At 51.2% G+C, this 17,195-nt stretch overlaps 1 protein-coding gene across 3 annotated transcripts in view; it reads left to right on the top strand.

Annotated features, from left to right (window-relative positions):
• GAS7 (growth arrest-specific 7) overlaps positions 1 to 17,195 on the top strand; it is a 222,964-nt gene that overhangs the window by 172,236 nt on the left and 33,533 nt on the right. For all 3 annotated transcript variants that reach the window (XM_012653947.1, XM_012653948.1, XM_012653949.1), the window contains exons 4-5: positions 2,572 to 2,657; positions 11,389 to 11,442. In XM_012653947.1, the coding sequence (XP_012509401.1) occupies positions 2,572 to 2,657; positions 11,389 to 11,442 (140 nt within the window). The remainder of the gene's footprint in view (positions 1 to 2,571; positions 2,658 to 11,388; positions 11,443 to 17,195) is intronic.

Below are 17,195 nucleotides of genomic sequence, written 5' to 3'. Positions count from 1 at the left end.
TTCTCTCTCACTCTCACATTGCACTGGCTCATCTGTTTTGTTTAATAGCTGTGACTCTTGCCTACCACCCCCCTGCCCTGGGTTGCTAATATTATCCTGTTTCCTAACTCATTAGTTCTGTTGCCACAGTTATATTTCTTTTTCCTGTTCTCTTTTGGTTTATTTTATTAGCCTTTAAAATTTTTTCCTAATATCTTAAGTTGAATGTTTAGGCTATTTTTGTCCCTTTGGGTTTGATAATGAAATAATTAAGGCTGTAGATTTTCCTCCAAGTATAATTCAGGACTTATCCCATTTGTTTTGGTCTTTTCATCTTTATTATTTTCTAAATATTGTATAATTACAGTTTAAAATTCCTTTTTGACCTGAGATGATTTAAAGGGAATTTTCTTAAATTTCCAAATATCTGGGAGTTGGGAGGCTGAGGACCTTGTATATTTATTCTTTCATTATTAATACCTGCTTTTATTGCTTTCTGGTCAAAGAATGTGGCCTGTGTTATATGTGCCTAGTGCCATTTGTTGACATGTTTATTTGTGGCTTAAATATGACCAACTTTTTAAATGTTCAGTGGCTTCCTGGCAAAAAAAAAAATGTTATCTTTGTTTGTAGGACATGATGTTTAAAATACCAATTTCAATCAGCCTTTTAAATTAAATTATTCTGGTTTTCTTCATCCTTACTTTTGTCTGTGAATGAGTCCTACACTGAAAGCAGGGTACTGAGGTTTTCGGTTGTTGTCTTTAGACTTTGTAGCATTTTTGTTTTATCCATTTCAGTGCTGTGCTGTTTGATAACTAAATTCTCTCAGTGTTAGGCCTTAGTTGTATCATTGTAGGGTGCGTCAGTCTAATGCCTTTCTTGGCATAGCTTTATGCCGGTCTGAGTAGATTCTCCTTGGCCCCCTAAGCATTCTCCCTGATGCTGTCAGAATCCTGGCCTCCCACTTAAGCTGCCTTTTTAATGGGTGGATGTTACCTGTGCTTGGCCGGTGGCCTACGGGGCATGGTGTGGACCAGGCCTGTAGCCAGCCCTGCAGGGTTAATCTGGTGTTTCTTGTTGCTTCCCCCAACCACTGTGCTAGGGGCCTGCTCTGTCCCGAGTTTCTGTTTGCTCCGTATGTGTGTGCCCACCTTCTTCTGTAGTGGGGGCAAAGCTTATAGGTCAGGGAGAAGCCCAGCTGGCCACCGTTGAGTGTGGCTCTGCTGGCGGGTGGCCCAGGACTTCTTACTGCAAACATGGAGAATGGGGTACGTCCCCCAACACGGAGAAGGTTCTCCACGGAATGGTCTCCATTGCCCATTGCTGGCCGCCAGCCCCGGACACTCCACATTAGTAGGTGTTGGCAACTTTTGGCCATTTTCTCCTTTGCTTCCTGCCATACTGCAGAGCTTTTTCCAGAAGAATCATGAGTTGGACATCAGTTTGTCTATCTTCCTTCAGTCCGACCTGCGCTGTACATATGCCTTGGCACTTCCTTCAAGCCTGGGGCGTGAGGATGGCATGTTTTCCTGGTCTCCAGAGATCACGCAGGCCTGTGGTTCATGGAGACCCCATTCGGGAATAAAAGCAGTGACGCTCCCTTCTCTATCCCTCCCTTCTTTTTTTAGCAAAATATAATTTACAGATCCCTTTTGCAATTATTGCCTTGTTGTGTTGTCACAACAACAAAGTAGGCTTGGAGACCGGATAGGATTATCCCCATTTTACAGATACAGAGGCTGAGGCTCACTAAGGAGAAACCTCTGCTAAATTGCCCCTAAGGCAGCACTACCTCTGGGAACCGAGATTACAGGGGTCTCTGCGTGAGTTTGTGATGTCAAGAGCATGCAGCAGTGTTGAGGGTTAGAAACCGGCCACATGGCACAGAAATTAGCAGATACTATTATACAAATCAGGGCTCCCCCCTGCCCTTGGAGAGCAGGTTCATCAGCAAACATCAGGAGCATTAATGAGCGTCCCCCAAGAGACTTAAAGTTGTTAGGGTAGAATATTAGAATATCAAAATTTTTTTTTTAATTTTGGGAAAACTGTGACTCAAGAATGAATTGGTGTGTGATCGCTTGACTATTAATTAGTGGTGTCTCATTTCATGGCAACCAATAAATCCAGTCCTCTTTCCATATGCCCACATCACCATACTTTGAGCTTGAGGGTGGAGAAGTTCCTCAGGGACAGGTGGAGGGGGCCATAGTAAGGTGGCAGAGGTGTACGGAGAGAGATTGGACCCTTGATTGGCACCTGTGACTGTAACTGACACGGTATTTGCAGCAATGGCAGCTGGGCTATAGTGACCTCACTTTCTGTTAAGAACATCCCTTTTGCTCTTGGGCTCAGGAGGAAATTCAGTCCCCTGACAGTTCAATGGTTTGGGTGATGAGGATTAGAGAGATGCTTTCAACCCATTTCCAGCTCTGCAGAGACTGATAATATCCTGTGGGATGGTCCTAGCCGGGCAAGTCTTCTCTCAGAACCAGGGAAGGAGGTAGGAGAAGGGGCTGCAGTGGCCCAAGGTCGGGGGTGCCCGTCTGGGGCCCACACAGCATCTGAGCCGTGTCTCTGTCCCTGCAGTGAATGGATACCACGCGTCAGGGACCCCAGCGCACCCTCCAGAGACTGCCCACATGAGTCTCCGAAAATCCACCGGTGATTCCCAGGTAAGGGGCCCATTCAGGGAGATAGGGGTAACTGCTTACACAGGCCCAGGAAGGTCTCATTAAAGGCGCGTCTGTCATGGGAGTCCAGGTGGCTCCGGCCCAGTTCTGTCCCCAAGTAGCAAGTAGTTGGTGTATCTGGGTTGTTCCAATGTTCCCGATGGGGAGAGGGTTGGATGCTTGTGGTTTTTCAGTTTTCTAGAAGTTGAGGGTGGTTTGGTGAAGGGCCTGATGGTGGCGGAGTTGTAACCACTAGGGCAGAAGGATCCGTCCTGCTGTCTGGCAGCGTGTCCTGATACGTGGAGTCTAGGTTTCCCGTCACGCTCAGAGTGTGGGTGTGCCGGGCCATTTTCCTTTTCTTTGCCCTACCCATCCCACCCCCAGACTTTACCCAGAATGGAATTTAGTAGAATCTGCTAATCTCATTTGATAAACTAGCATAGAGACAGCTATGGGATGGAAAGAAATGGGAATATGTCTTCAGATTCCCAAACTGCTTTCTCAGTCTCCATCCCAGTTGACAGCTGTGCAAACACGTGAGGGAGGTGTCAGTACTGCTCCCCTGGTTTGCAAGCGGTCGCTGCGGCGCGGATAGGTGAAGTGACTTGTGCAGGCCACGTGATTACTCAGTGGTCAGAGCGATTTGATGCCAGGTCCCACGGTGTCTCCAGTTGCACTAAGCTGTGCCTCCGAGACTGAGGACTGGCCTTATTTAGTCTGCCCCATACATTGCCAAGAAGATGTTCTTCGTGAAGCCTCCAAACTCCACCAGCCATTTCCAGGAATTAAAATGCCAGACCCCCACGTGATGATGATGATGACGACAACGATGATGATGATCAATGATAATTGATGATGATCGTGATAATAGTATTGCTGATGTTGATGGTAACAGTAGCTGCTTATGCAGGGGGACCTAAGGACAAGTCGCTGAAAGAAAGACCCATTGATCTGTTACCACAATCCGCTGAAATGTGGCAGTCAGCTTTAATACAGGCAAGAGTGTTAACTTTTGGAGACATTATTAAGTTTTTCTCTTAGGAGCTGAGTGTTGGGCTCAGATTCAGTTCAATTAATTCTAGAAGAGAAATTGGACATTGGTGTAGCTCAGGGCTTCTGAAATTTCGATGGACTTCTGAGTGACCTGGGCCTCTTGTTAAAATGCGGATTCTGATCCAGGAGGTCTAGGGTGGGGCCTGAGATTGTGTGTTTCCAGCCAGCCCCGAGGTGGTGCTGGTGCTGCCATCTAGGGGGCATGGCAGAGTAGGAGGGATCTGGGCACAGTCAACAGTACGTACACAGCAGCTTTGCTTGTCCCCTTCTCTCCTCTGCCCATGTCACCCGTCACCCTGGCATTGTGTGTTTCTTACTGAGCCCCCAAATAGCCTTCTCAACACAGCTTCTGTCCGTCAGTTTGAAGCGAAACTTGTCACCTGAGTTGTGAGCGTTTCTGAAGACTAAGTTCTGCTGTGGCTTAACAACAACAATAAAAAAGCTTGTGCCACCCCTCGGGATTATTAGGAAGAATGTTGGAGACAGCTTCCCACCCTTGAAATCGTTCCTCCTTCCCTGATAGAACATGACTCCCCCCACCCCCAGAAATACTGTGAAGTTGTTGCTCATCCATTTAAAATATGTGTGCTGTTCTAACTTCTGCCTCAGAAGCTGATCTAACAAGTGTGCATCATAAGCCATCGACAGAGGAATTTCTCTTCCAATGTCTGTTCTTGGAATGTATTTGGAGTTCTGATTTCTGTGAAGGCTGCTCACTGAAGCATCATTCACACCACCGTAACATCAGACCCAACCTAACTGTCCAGCAACGGGGGATGCATAAAACGGATTATGGCCCTGGACATCCAGCTAGCCAAAGATATCACGCAGACATTCAAAAGCATTCTTCTGAAGAAAATGTAATGATTTCGGAAAATGCTCACGACATAATATTGAGTAGGGAAAGCAGAGCACAAGCTGCATGTATAGTCAGGCTTATTTGGGAGAAGGGAAGCTATACTTAGGTGAAGGAAAATGCCTGGAAGAAAAATAAACCAGAGCGTTTGTGGTGGTTCTATCTGGCTTCTCAGTCCGGGGACATTCGGCAACATCTGGAGACATTTTCCTCATCACAGCTGGGGAAGGGGTTGCTGCTGGCAACTCGGGGGTAGACGCCGGGGGTGTTGCTAAATATGCTGTAATGCACAGCACACCACAACAACCCACTGTAGATGAAATATGAGTTGTGCTGAGGTTGGGAACCTTGGTCTAAGATCATGGGTGGCTTTGTTTTCTTTACACCTTGCACTGTTTTTCAGATCTCCTAAAATGAGCACATTTTACTTTTATAGAAGACAGATACAGTTTTTTTATTTAAAAAAAATGAAAACTAGAAGGAAGGTACTGGTCTTAGGGGTTCAGGGAAAGCCAGCTCTAGAGCCCCAGGCCCAGGTAGGCAGTGGCTGCCTAAAGACAGGTGGATTTGAGTAATATTCTTTTTGGATGATAACCTTGGGTGTTGAGGTATCATCAAAGTAACAAAAATAAATACTGCAGTACATGGAGAGGGTGAACACGGCTTCCTTCACCAGTTCCCAGGACTGTAGGAATGTTACTTTCAGGCTGTGAAAGGGTAACATTTGGGTGCAAAAGCTATGACTTTTTAATCCTAGTTTGTGAACCTACAGAGCTGGTTTTCCAAAAAGGTGCCAAGGCTAAGCATAGGAAAAGGTTAAGAAGGTTTGGTATTCACAGAGAGTATTAATACTACCGACAAAGGATCCCTAAGTACATGCAGCACTTGGCAAACACTCAGTGTGCAGAGTAATTTACACACATCATCCCAGGCTGTCCATTGTAACTCATAATAATTATAGTTCATTATAACTGAAGCATGAATGAATGAATGAATGAGCAAATGAACACATGCCCATTTGAGACGCAGGGTGTGGGGTGGATAAAGTGGCTTGTTCAAGGTTACAGTGACAGACCCAGACTGAAAAGCTCCAGATACGAAAAGCCCTGTTGTGTCCTCTTCCTGCTACCTGCTGGCTGCCCCTCGTTGAGCAAGCATTAGAGTGTTGGAGGAGAGGGAGGGCAGCTGTAATTCTCATGGAAACCGGGAGTGCGCCCCCACCATGCTCTGTCGTGGGTAGAACTGACGGCTGGGCGCCAACAGTTGCTGAGGGCACCTGCCCCCTTCGTCATCCAGCCCTGGGAGACCTGCGTGGGTGGGTGCAGGTGGTGGTTGTCTGGTGCCACCCAGTGGAGGGTTTCAATTCTGCAGCCCCAGGCCAGCTGCCTGGGTACTGGGTAAATGGAGCCCACCTGGTGAGAGGGAGCGAAGGCTCATAGTCTTGCTGGCTGGCTAGCCTTTGCAGAAGCACATTCTAATTTAGCCGGTCCCCTTCTGTCTTGCCCACCAGTGTCTAGGGCCTTTGGTGACCCACCTTCTAACATTCTGACTTCCCATGAACTTCCCCAGGAAGACCCTCTAGACAGAGGAGAGAGGAAAGAGAGTGGGACTAAGGGCCTGGAAACTTAAGGGGGGACCCATTGGAGAAAGGAGTTTAAAGTGGAGAAAGGAGGTGAGATCTAAATGTCTACCATCTACACCCCCCACTTTAATTCAATAACACACGTTCTGTTGAGCATTTCTGTCTTTGCCAGGCACTGAGACACAGGCAGACGTAGCCCCTGCTTTGATGGAGGTTTGTAGCCGGTGTGGGAGAAAGACATTAGATAAATGATTCTGCACTTTCAGCAGTGATAAGGGCTGGAGGAAGTGCATGCTATGAGGACCCAGCCTGGTGGGGGAGATGTCAGGAATGGACTCCTTGAGAAAAGATATTTATTCTGAGACCAGAGCGTGAGCAAGGGTTTAGCCTGGCAGAGAGGTAGGGGAGGGATAGCATTCCAGGTGCAGGGAACAAGACATGTGGATGCCTAGAGGGGGGAAGGAGTGTGGTGTTTTCAAGAACCCATGGAGGCTGAGTGCACTGTGGCTTACTAAATTGGCAGGTGGATGGCGGGGGATGGGCTGGAGGGGTCTGCACAGGCCTTTCACAAGAAGCTCAGGTTTTATCCTAACAGTACTGAAAAGCCGTGGAGGGGTTTCTTACAGGACCCCACCTGCCGAAGGGATGGGGTCCAGAAGATTATCTTCAGGGAGAGGACATGGGCTGGGAAGACATTTGGAGCAGGCATTTGCTGAATCAATCACTTGTGAATGACCCGCCACAGTTTACCAGTACCTACTGTGTGGTGCCACCCTCTGTCAGCCCTCTGGGTGACAACAGAGCTGCCCAGCTGGGGTCAGGACGTTAAGAAATAAATGGAGGAAAAGATTTCTCTGGAATCATAGCCAAAGGGAATTTTTTAAAAATACTTTTATTATAGGCACTTGCAAACCTTTACGAAAGCAGAGGGAATGCTATTAATATAATAAAGTATCATTTAAGTCTAACATTTGCCTGCGTTCAGCCAGTCTTGTCTCATTTCTGCTCCCATCCCCTCCCCCTAATCCCACTGTCCCCTTGGACTATTTTAAAGCAAATTCCTGATATATTGTTTTAAATGCAAATATTTAAGAATGTATCTCTAAGGGGGAAGATAGAATCAGAATACAATTATAACACTTAAGAAAACATTAATTCAATAACATCACCCAACATATATAGTTCATGTTCACATTCCCCAGTTTTCCCCAAATGCATTTTATGGCTGCTTTTCTCCCCCGCCAGGATCCATTCAAGTTCACACATGGATACCCTGGTCACTGTGTCTCTTTAGTCTTTCTCTATTTAAAACTGCTTTATGGAGATAGAACTCACATAACTATACAATTCATCCAGTGAAAATGTACAAGTCAGTGGTTTTCAGTATGTTCACGGTTGTGCAACCATCGTCACAGTCGATCTTAGAACATTGTCATCACCCCAAGAAGAATCCCCCGAGCCTTAGGCACTCACTGTTCTAATTCTACCTTCTGTCTCTATGTGGTTGCCTATTCTGGAAATTTCACACAAACGGAATCATGCTGTATGTGGTCCTTCGTGTCTGGCTTCTTTCACTTGGTGTGTGTTCAGGGTTCCTCCGTGTCGTGGCGTGTAGCACTCCATCCCGTTTTGTGGCTGAATAGTCTGTTGGGTGGACAGACCATTTCATCACAGTGAGTGCTTTGGTCTCTTTTCATCTAGACCCAATCCCTCACACATTTTTTCTTTTGTTTTTCCCCATGTTGACTTTTTATCTATTTATTCTTTAGGAGTCCAGGTCAATTGTCTTATAGAATGATGTACATTCTTGGTATAATTGTTTTTTATGCTTAGATTCAGGTTAAGCAGTTTTGGCAAGAATACTGTGCAGGGCACGTTGAGTACTCATTGCATTTTATTGGGTTTTAACCTTCCCAGGTTAGCACCCTGCTGGTGAGGCTTAGTTTGCGCTCTTGGTTAATGTGGTGACTACCAGATTTCTCCTTTGCAGGGGTGCATTTTCCTTGCTAACTCGTCAGTAATCTGCAAGGTGCCAGCGTGAGACCATGTGAATATCCTCTTCCCTAGCAATCTCTTCATGCAGTGTTTTGGGCATCCAGGAGGATCACGGCCTGAATCCCTTTTGACACGGGGGTTTGCAAATGGTGGTTTCCTAATCCATTGGGTATTCTTACTAGCATTCCTCTGTAAAGAAATGTCCCCTCCCTTCCCCTTAGAGTTAATTAGTTGTAGTCGTTCTTCATGTCTGTGCCCAGATCGTCCCAGGTTTAGCCCATGGGAGCCCCTGTAGGCTGACTATGTCCTTCTGTTATCCCTCCGTCATCCTTTGAATACTTTCTTACTTCTCAGAACAAGAGGATATTCCAAGTCTATTTTGCATGTGGAATTAGCTCCAAGGAGCCTGGCTTCCTTTTAATACCAAATAGTATTTAGAAACCAATTTCTAGCTAGTAGGTGTTATAACATTCTGCTGGGCCCTTTCAGCAGAATGCTATGGGCGGGGGGCGGGGTGATGTATGTGTGTGTGTGTCTGTATATAAAATGCATGTATACAATATATGTTTACCAAATTACAGTAATCGGCACAGGTTAGCAGCAGCACACGCAGAGCCTGAGATTGCCTGTGCCCCACCCTGGTCTGCACCCGTCGAAGTCGTCCACAGCTAATAGGGCAGAGACCAGAGAAGGTGCTGACGCCCACACACAGAACACCCACCTCTCAATGCCATTTACTTGTATTTCTGTCCTGGCCAGGTTATAGGGAGGAAATGTGACATCCACATCCAGCCTCATTCTACAGAGCCTTGTACACAGTGGTCCCAAAATATATGTTTGTGGATAATGGAAATCATTTTTGCCGCTCCTGAAAAGACATCTGGAAAACAAGATACTGTCCTGGGTCTCCAAATGGAGAGATGGCGGAAGATAGAGGAAAGAGTTATGTAGGCTCAGATTGCAGTTTCCACACCTCTCTTTACTAGCCTTGTGACCCTGCAGAATTTAACTTCTGCAAGCCTCAATTTCATGATCTGCAAAATGAAGTCGATGCCATTTAACTTTTGCTGGGCTGTGAGGATGAAACGAGATTAAGCGTGTCAGATGGCTAGCCTGGCGCCTGCCACAGTAAGCACTCAGTGGGCAGTAGCTCTTGCAACGCTTCCTTCACCTTCGTTCTCCTCCTCCTCCAGCTCCTCATGGCTGTCCTCACCAGCATCAACCTGTATACTCGAAGGCTGTTGCCAAGGCAGCTGGAGCACTGGTCGTCCTCCCTACAGTGGGAGCACCGTGGTGGTGGCAGTGTCTGTCCATGGCAGGGAGACTCCTGCAGACCACAGAATCCATCCCCATGGCTACCCTGCCCTCTTCCTGGCATGTGTTTTCTTGGCCAGTGTCTCTCCTGAAGGAACTTGTGGAGAAAGGCCTATACTTGTCTCTTGTCCTTGGTGACTGGCACCTCCTACCCTGCAGCCTCCGCCTTCTTCCCGGGGCAGTGTTGGCAAGTGCCCTGGGGCAGAGCTGATAGCTTGGGAGGGAACTGGGTGGGCCGGCTGGAGAAGCTGATGCACCGAAAATGTCTGTGGAAGCTGTAGCTGGCCACAAGCTTGACGTTTCCCCGGAGCCTGTTGGGGTCGCTAGAGGAGTGGCCATAAGTAGAGGCGCCTCAGTGAAATGACAGAAGGTGCATCCGCAGGCCTCCAAGTGAGGTCTGCAGATTCCGCATCAGAGACGCTGGCACCACCTGGGACCTGCTGGACCAGGTCCAGCTGGGACTCTATTTTGGGCAGTTTCCTCAGTCGATTCTGATACACCACAAAGCTTGAGGACCAGTGATAATCCATTTCACAGATGGTGAAACTGAGGCTCAAAGAAGTCCAATTCTTTGACCAGGGTCTCAAGGCTAGTAGTCATTTTCTTGTCTGTGAAGTGGATGCTCTACAAGGTCCCTTTTTGCTTAGGATATGGGTTTTCGTGAGTTAACTTACCAGCCCGAGTAGGGCTGTGTGGGAGTAAGGGAATGAGACCATGGCAGGGACTCGGTCAAGCTCCCTCCTTGGCCCGGTTCACCGATGGGTTCCTGATGCAGGCGCTGGCCCCCACCTACCAGTGCTCACCCTGCCAGGTGTCCAGGGTTGTGCTAGCCTGGGGGGTTCTGGGGGATGCTTCTTCCCCTGACACTCGTTGGAGAAGCCCTTCCATGCTTCTTCTGACCTTTCTCTATACAGTGATGGCCACTTCCTTACATTCTGCCAAGAAATGTGTAAGTCCAGGGGCACATGTGTGATGGCAACCCACAGTGCCTTGGGGTAAGCCTGCTTCCCAGGTCATTGTGGGGCTCAGGACAGGAGACACCCTAGGTTCTGCTCAGGGACTTCTAGTATAGAATCCCTAACATAATTGCTAATAGAACAAGGAATACCCAGAATGGAGCATCCTCTTTAGGCTCATAGGACAAAAGTGGTGTTTGTGCACCAGTTTTCCCTACAAGAACTATCGCAGGGCTCTGGCAGGCTGCTAAGGACCCGAGGGCTCAGGGCTACCTGGGAAGCAGGCTTACCCCGAGGCACTGTGGGTGGGCAGGTGGGACTCTGGTGTTCTTGCTGGCAACAGGGAAGACATAAAAAGGCAATCTAGAGACTGAATGGAAGCTGAAACTCATCCTGGCTGGGAAATCCCTCCTGGCTCACGGCATGGGGAGAGCGACAAGGCAGGGAGGTGGCTGAGCAGCACCCCAGTGTACACAATGTGTATTTAGGGTTTGATGTTTTGGACCTGGGGGTTTCAGAATAAAATGTCATGTGCTGAGTGTTCAGAGCCAGGAGGTGGTGGCCTGCGATCTGCCTTAACTCTCTGCTCCCCAGTGGGTTCCCTGCTTCAGGCAGCAGGCAGCGTGCGGAACCGTTTTCCAGCAGAGGGCAGCGCAGGGGTTAACTCCCCAAATCACAGACAGGGAGAAGAAGGGGGGAGACCTGATTTGGAGCAGTTTTCTCAGAGCCCGCGCAGGAGGCTTCCTCCAGTTTGCTTCCAGCCTGAACCAGGCATGGGAACAGCGTGGGATCGGGGACGCTGCCACCTGCCCTGGCCCAGAATGTGGTGTCTTAGGAGTTAACGCCAGGCTGAGCATCCCTGAACTTCCCCAGCACAGGGCTTTTAACCAATCCCTCCCCCTCAGGGAACCTGAATGGGGGAAAAGAAAGTCCAACATGGAGAGCAGCTCTGACGATGTTTCTTGCCTCTCTCCGCAGAACCTGGGATCCTCATCACCGAGCAAAAAGCAGAGCAAGGAAAACACCATCACAGTAAGTGGCTCCTGGGGCGCTCCCAGCTAGGGCGGCAAGCTGGGGCATTTGGCCACAGTGGCGGGGCTGTTGCCGTGGTGATGTGGACCACCAAGCAGAAGTGATGCCCAGCCTGGAAATGGGGAAATTCCAAAGCTCAAATCAGCTGAGATTCCCACCCCCACCCCCACGACCTCCCTTTCTTCTGTCAATTTCACGTTTCACTTTTTTCTCCTGGCAAACAAGTGGAAGGAGGGTGGCTGGGAAGATGCAGAAGCCATTTTTGCAGGGCAGGCAGGGGAAGGTGCGCCTGCGGGTGTGGGTTGAAGGGGGTGGACTGTGCTCAGCACAAGTGATGTGACGTGTAAATTACAGCCACAGCAGGGTTGCTTTTGTGCAGGGTAACTTCTGCAAGACGGCAAAGTTAAAAGCAAGAGAAAGCACCCTAAGAATAGAGTTCCTAGGAATTCCTGACAGAACGGAGGCAGCTTCTGCGTGAGTGGCCAGCCTGCCTCCCAGGGCTCTTCGAAATGCCCGCCAAGTCCCCGCCTATGGGCTCGGGAGCCCCACCCCCACCTCCCCTCCTCAGCCCTGTGCTCAGGGAGGGTGGCAGCTGGACACTGGTGTCCCTACAGCCCACAACTTGGAGACCTGACAAGTGTGGTCCTAGGTTTGCTATTTTGGCGCAAGTACAGGAGAGCAGGGAACAGGGACTTGCTCTCTTGGGTGCCATCTCATATAGTTCTGACCACCCCATGGCCAAGAGTGGGTGCATTTCCTTGGTTCATCCAGGCTGAACATCCTGCTGTGGAAGAAAAAGAGGGTTGGACAAACAATAGCAACAACAATAATAATTGCTACCACTTTAGTGGCCAAGTGGCTCATTTAATTGTCCACTAGCTGTCTGAGGTGTAGGTAATAGAATCAATGGCATAATCACTCTGAGGCCAGAGTGTTGACACCTTTAATTACTAACTGTACAGCGGCCTGGGACAAGTTTCTCAACTTCCTGCCTCTAGTGTCTGCATCTGTAAAATGGGGAAATGGGGGAACAGAGTAAGGACTAAATGGGTCCACATATGTAAAGCGCTTACAACAGCACCTGGCGCATAGTAAGTGCTCGGCACGCGTTAGTATTATCATCACCCTGTTCGCAGATCAGGAAACTGAGGCACAAAGTGGTACCTCAATCAAGGTCGCCCAGCTAGGAAGCATCACGGCCTAAATCTGTGCTCTTGCCCACTGGCAGGGCCCCATCAGAGCTGGTTTAGGTTACTCGGACCACGGACTCCTTCCAACCTCCCAGTGGAGTTTGCCTCCCAAGGGCTGGGCAGAGGGGCTCGGCCTTCTTGGACTGTGGGTCAGCTGCCTCCCTGGTAGGGGTGGGGTTGGCGGAGCTGGGAGGGCGTTGGCAGGCCCGGGGGCAGACTTCTGGAGGGCACAGTCCCCATCTTCAGATTGTCACAGAATGCCCCAGAAAGCTGAGACAAAGCAGGAACTTCCCAAAGTCTCTTGAAATAGGTGAAAAGGAGGAGAAGAAAGTGGTGGGAGGTGGGGAGGGCATATTAGAATTCTAGAAGAAAAACAAAAAAACTATGCAAAGTGAAAAGGGGAGTGCTATGCACCTGGAGTTGCCTTAAGGCCTTAGCGGTGGCTGCCCAGGCCGCGGAGAGAGGCACCTGCTGGGCTCCCAGCTCCAGATTTGGTCAGAGTGGGCTCAGTGTGGCCCTGGGTTCTCCCTGGGGTGACACACCCTGTCCATCCCTGCCTTGGTGCCTTCCTGCTCCTCCCCGATGACCTACAGTGTTGCTCCTCATGAGAGGATCCACAAAGTGTAGTCAGCATCCGAGGCCCCCAAGATCCTCATTGTGGTACCCGAGACCTGCAATTGTCTCTCTGGGGCAAGGCTGTAAAACCTGCATTTGAACCAGCACCCCCCAGAGGTTTTAAATAAACGCTCATGCCTCGGAGAATTTTTTCTGGGGAAACTAAGCAAAGAAGGGACTGGCCAAAGGTCACAAAGCAAGTGAGGAATGGAACCCAGGATTCAAACCTGGGTCTCCCGGCTGCCACCATGGCCCCACACATCTCCAGGCTGGTGGGCTTCCTTGCAAGCCTTGGCGCTGAAGACTTCTGCCCCTCTGCTCCTTCCCTCCACACAGCACTTGCTGTCCCGTGCCCAGACTCCCCCTCTCAGTTCTCATCCTCCAGAGCTCACGGTTTCCCAAGGAGGAGATGCACAGAGGAGAGGGTGGCCCTGCTCCCGGGAGTCTAGGACATGAGCTTTCCTCCCCCCGGTGTGTGGGGACGAGTGAGCCACTTCCCATGCTGTCTGACCCCACAGAGAGGAATTTCCAGGCCTGGGCAGCAAAGGGTGGTGCGTCCAGGAGCAAGGATTGAGCTTGATTCTAAAGCTGCCGCTTCCCTGCCTGGGGCGCGGGGCTGGTTTTGAAGGGACAGACACGTGGGCTCCCCGACAGCAGCGGGCAGGGGCTGGCAGTTGCGCTTGGTCTCGTCCCCGCTGTCGCCCAGGCAGGGCTGGCAGGTCGAGTGTGCCGTGTGATTGGGAATGACGGGTGCTAATGGCGGCTCGCAGCCCTCAGCACACTGGGCACACTCGTGACCTGTCAGAATCTAGAGGGTTCCAGAAAAGATGACAACAAAGCCAGCCGGCCGTACTCTCTCCTGGAAAGAGGAATTTGGGGGTGTCTGTGGTCCTCAGCTTCCCAGCATAGCCTGTCTGAAGCCAGGGAAGCCTGGGCGGGAGCTGGGGGGCTGGAGATGAGCCCTTGGGATCTCATCTTCTCTGTTACGGGAGCCCCAGCGCTGACTTTTTCCTCCCCTGCACCCTCTCAGATCAACTTTCCTCTGGGGAAAATTCAGGGACTGCTGGGCTTGAGCCCTCAGTTGTTGTCAAACCATCTTCCCTTCTTAGCTGCTGGCAAGCTGATCAGACAGGCCGGGCAAGGAGGCCTGGCCTCTGCTCCCCAGCACAGGTGGGGCTGGAACTGGGGGAGGGCGTGCCTGGGAGCCTCCCCACATCAGACGCTGGGTGGGTCACACTCATGCTGTGGCCAGGTGACTCCCTGGCCGCTGCTGCCCCCAGGGCACTCCTCCAAGAGTTTCTGGAAGACAGCTCTAGTGGTTCTTTCTAGCTGCCCCCCTGCAGAATGGACCTGGCAAGAACCTCAGCTACACAGTGCAGCCCCCATAGTTGGGGAGGGGCAGGGGTGTTACTCCATGTAACTGAGGGTTGGAGAAAACATTTGATGCAAGAGTGAAGACACGGCTGGTTGAGGATGGTAACCTGGCTACTGGAACTTCCCCTGGCCAGGACACATGGGAAGGCGTTCCCCTTCTCTCGTTCCCTGTTAAGCGCCCCTGCCTTGGGTGGGGATGTGGCATATTTGCACCTCGGCATGTTGGAAACGTAGTGCAACAGGTTAAGAGCCTACACTCTGCAGCCAGTCTGCCTGGGCTCAGACCCTGGCTCCACCATTGCACACACGAGCTGTGTAATCTTGCATAAGTTACTTAACTTCCCTGTGCCTCAGTTTCCTCATCTGTAAAATGGGGATAATACAGGGCTTACAGGGCTGTTGTGATGATTAATGAGCTAATATGTGTAAAGCACTTAGAACTGTGCCTGGCACATTGCTAGCTTTTGTTGAACAAATGGGAAGTGGTTCCTTAGGATGTCTTCTGTGTTTGCAGAGTGGAGGGTGGAATTGAGGCTCCTCCCGAGAGGCCTTGGGAGGAGGACAAGCTCTTTCTCAGAGCTGTAGCTGGACCCTGGTGTCACTACCTGGAAAACGTCACCCAGGAGGGGGCAGGTTCAACACACGGAAAGGCCTGTCCCACCTTCTCTTCCCTCCTGGGGCTTTGGAGCCCTGCAGGATGGAGCTGTGTGGTCCTCCCAGCCCTTCCGGTCCAGGGACACAGGAGCCTTGACTGTGAGGCCTGGAGGTCACAGAAAGAGCAAGGATAAGAGTGGTGGCCCATGAGGTAGGACGCTGGCCCCGGACCCTGCTCTGCCACTCACAGTGGGCTGGAGAGTTAACCTCTGTGCCCCGTCTCGTCACCCGTGCACAGGCGTGCACGAGGCCGTCGCAGGTACGCACGTCAGTCTGCTTGTTCCCGGACTTCGGCACACCCACCACCCTCGCCGTCCTCCTTCCCCACCACCTCCCTCTCCGAATCCACCATCTGCCCGCATTTCTCATCCCAGTGCTGGGAACACTCTTCCTCTCCACCCAGGCCAGGCGGCTCAGGGTTTTACTGCCTCGGCACTATTGACATTTTACAGGCAGTTCTTTGTTGTGGGGCTGTCCTGTGCATTCTAGGACGTTTAGCAGCTTCCCTGGTCTCTACCCACCAGATGCCAGTAGCACCCACCCCACCCCCACACAGTTGTGACAACCAAGGTGTCTCTATGCTGCCAGATGTCCCCTGGGGTGAGGGCAAAATCGCCCCTGGGTGAGAGTCACTGAGTTAACCTCACGGTGCTGTTAAGTCTACCTGCAGAATAATCCAAAGTTCGACCTGTCTCCTCCCAACTATGCGGCTCAGAGCCCATCACGAGCCCTCCAGATCACCGCAAACCACCCCCCACCTGCCCCCGCCGCCCGCGGTTCGTCATGTCACCTCTCCAGTGCCGCCTCTGCGCTACAGCGGGGGCCGCTCACCCCGAGGAGCAGCCCAACCCGTCACTCTCCTGCTGGACCCTCCCTGGCTGCCACTGTCCCACTACCTTCGGGGCAGACTGAGGGGGCCTGGGCACACCTGCCAGGCCCCCTTCCCTCAGTTTTGTCTACTGCCTGGCTCCGAGCCCCAGCCAAAAAGACCAACACGTTCCTCACCCGGGGGCGTATCCTCACACGGGCCTCTTCCTCCCCGCAGTGCTCCTTTCACCCCCCACCCCTCCGCCTGCCTCGTCCTACTCTCGTTACCGAAACCTCGCTCCCTGTAGTATTCCTGCCCTGAATCCCTGGCCCTTCCTGTGGCCTCAGCACCCCGTGCTCACCCGGTGCTGGATTTATCCCCAGGACTCACAGTGACTTCATCAGCTGTGGAGGGCAGAGGCTGTATCCCGCATCTCTAGCCTCTGGTCATTGCACCAAGAAACATCCACTGAGCACCCACTGTGTGCCCAACACTGTGCACCCACTATGTGCCCGACACTGTGCCCGTTACCAGGGAAATAGTCTCCCTCCCTGCGTGGAGCAGGCTGTCTGGTAAGGAGGAGAGACGTTACATAAGCCATCACGAGCAATATCATGACACACACACGATGCCGATCGCTGGGAAGGTCTAGCATGGTGCGTGCCACTGAGTAGCCGTTGCACAGATGTCCGAATGGAAAGTAGGCGAGCAAGTGGTCCCTCAGACAGCATCGTGGTCGAGGGCTGGAGCTGGACTCAAATACCTAACTTGCATGATCCTCGGTTTCCTCATATCAAACGAGGCTGCTGTCCCCCACTCCTGGGGTTGCTGGGAAGCGGAAGCAAGACGGCATGCAAAGCCTAGGGCGGGCCCCCAGGAACCCCAGCCTTGTAAGTGCCTCCCAGGGGGCTGGCGAGGCGCAGTTCTCCAGGTGCCCACCAGGGAGCTGGCTGGGGTGAGAAATCCCAAACCAGAGTGGACAGAGGCAGTGACAGGCAACCTGGAGCTCCTGACCAGGTTGTCCCAGGACTGGTATCCTCGCAGAGTGGCAAAAGAATGGGTCCTTAATGTGTCCGCCATCCTGCTGCCTTTACTCCTCTCCCCAGCCCAGC

The sequence above is a fragment of the Propithecus coquereli genome, unplaced genomic scaffold (assembly GCF_000956105.1).
Source record: "Propithecus coquereli isolate 6110/MARCELLA unplaced genomic scaffold, Pcoq_1.0 Scaffold435, whole genome shotgun sequence".
In the NCBI taxonomy this organism is placed as follows: Eukaryota; Metazoa; Chordata; class Mammalia; order Primates; family Indriidae; genus Propithecus; species Propithecus coquereli.
This window is presented reverse-complemented; position numbering and strand designations above follow the sequence as displayed.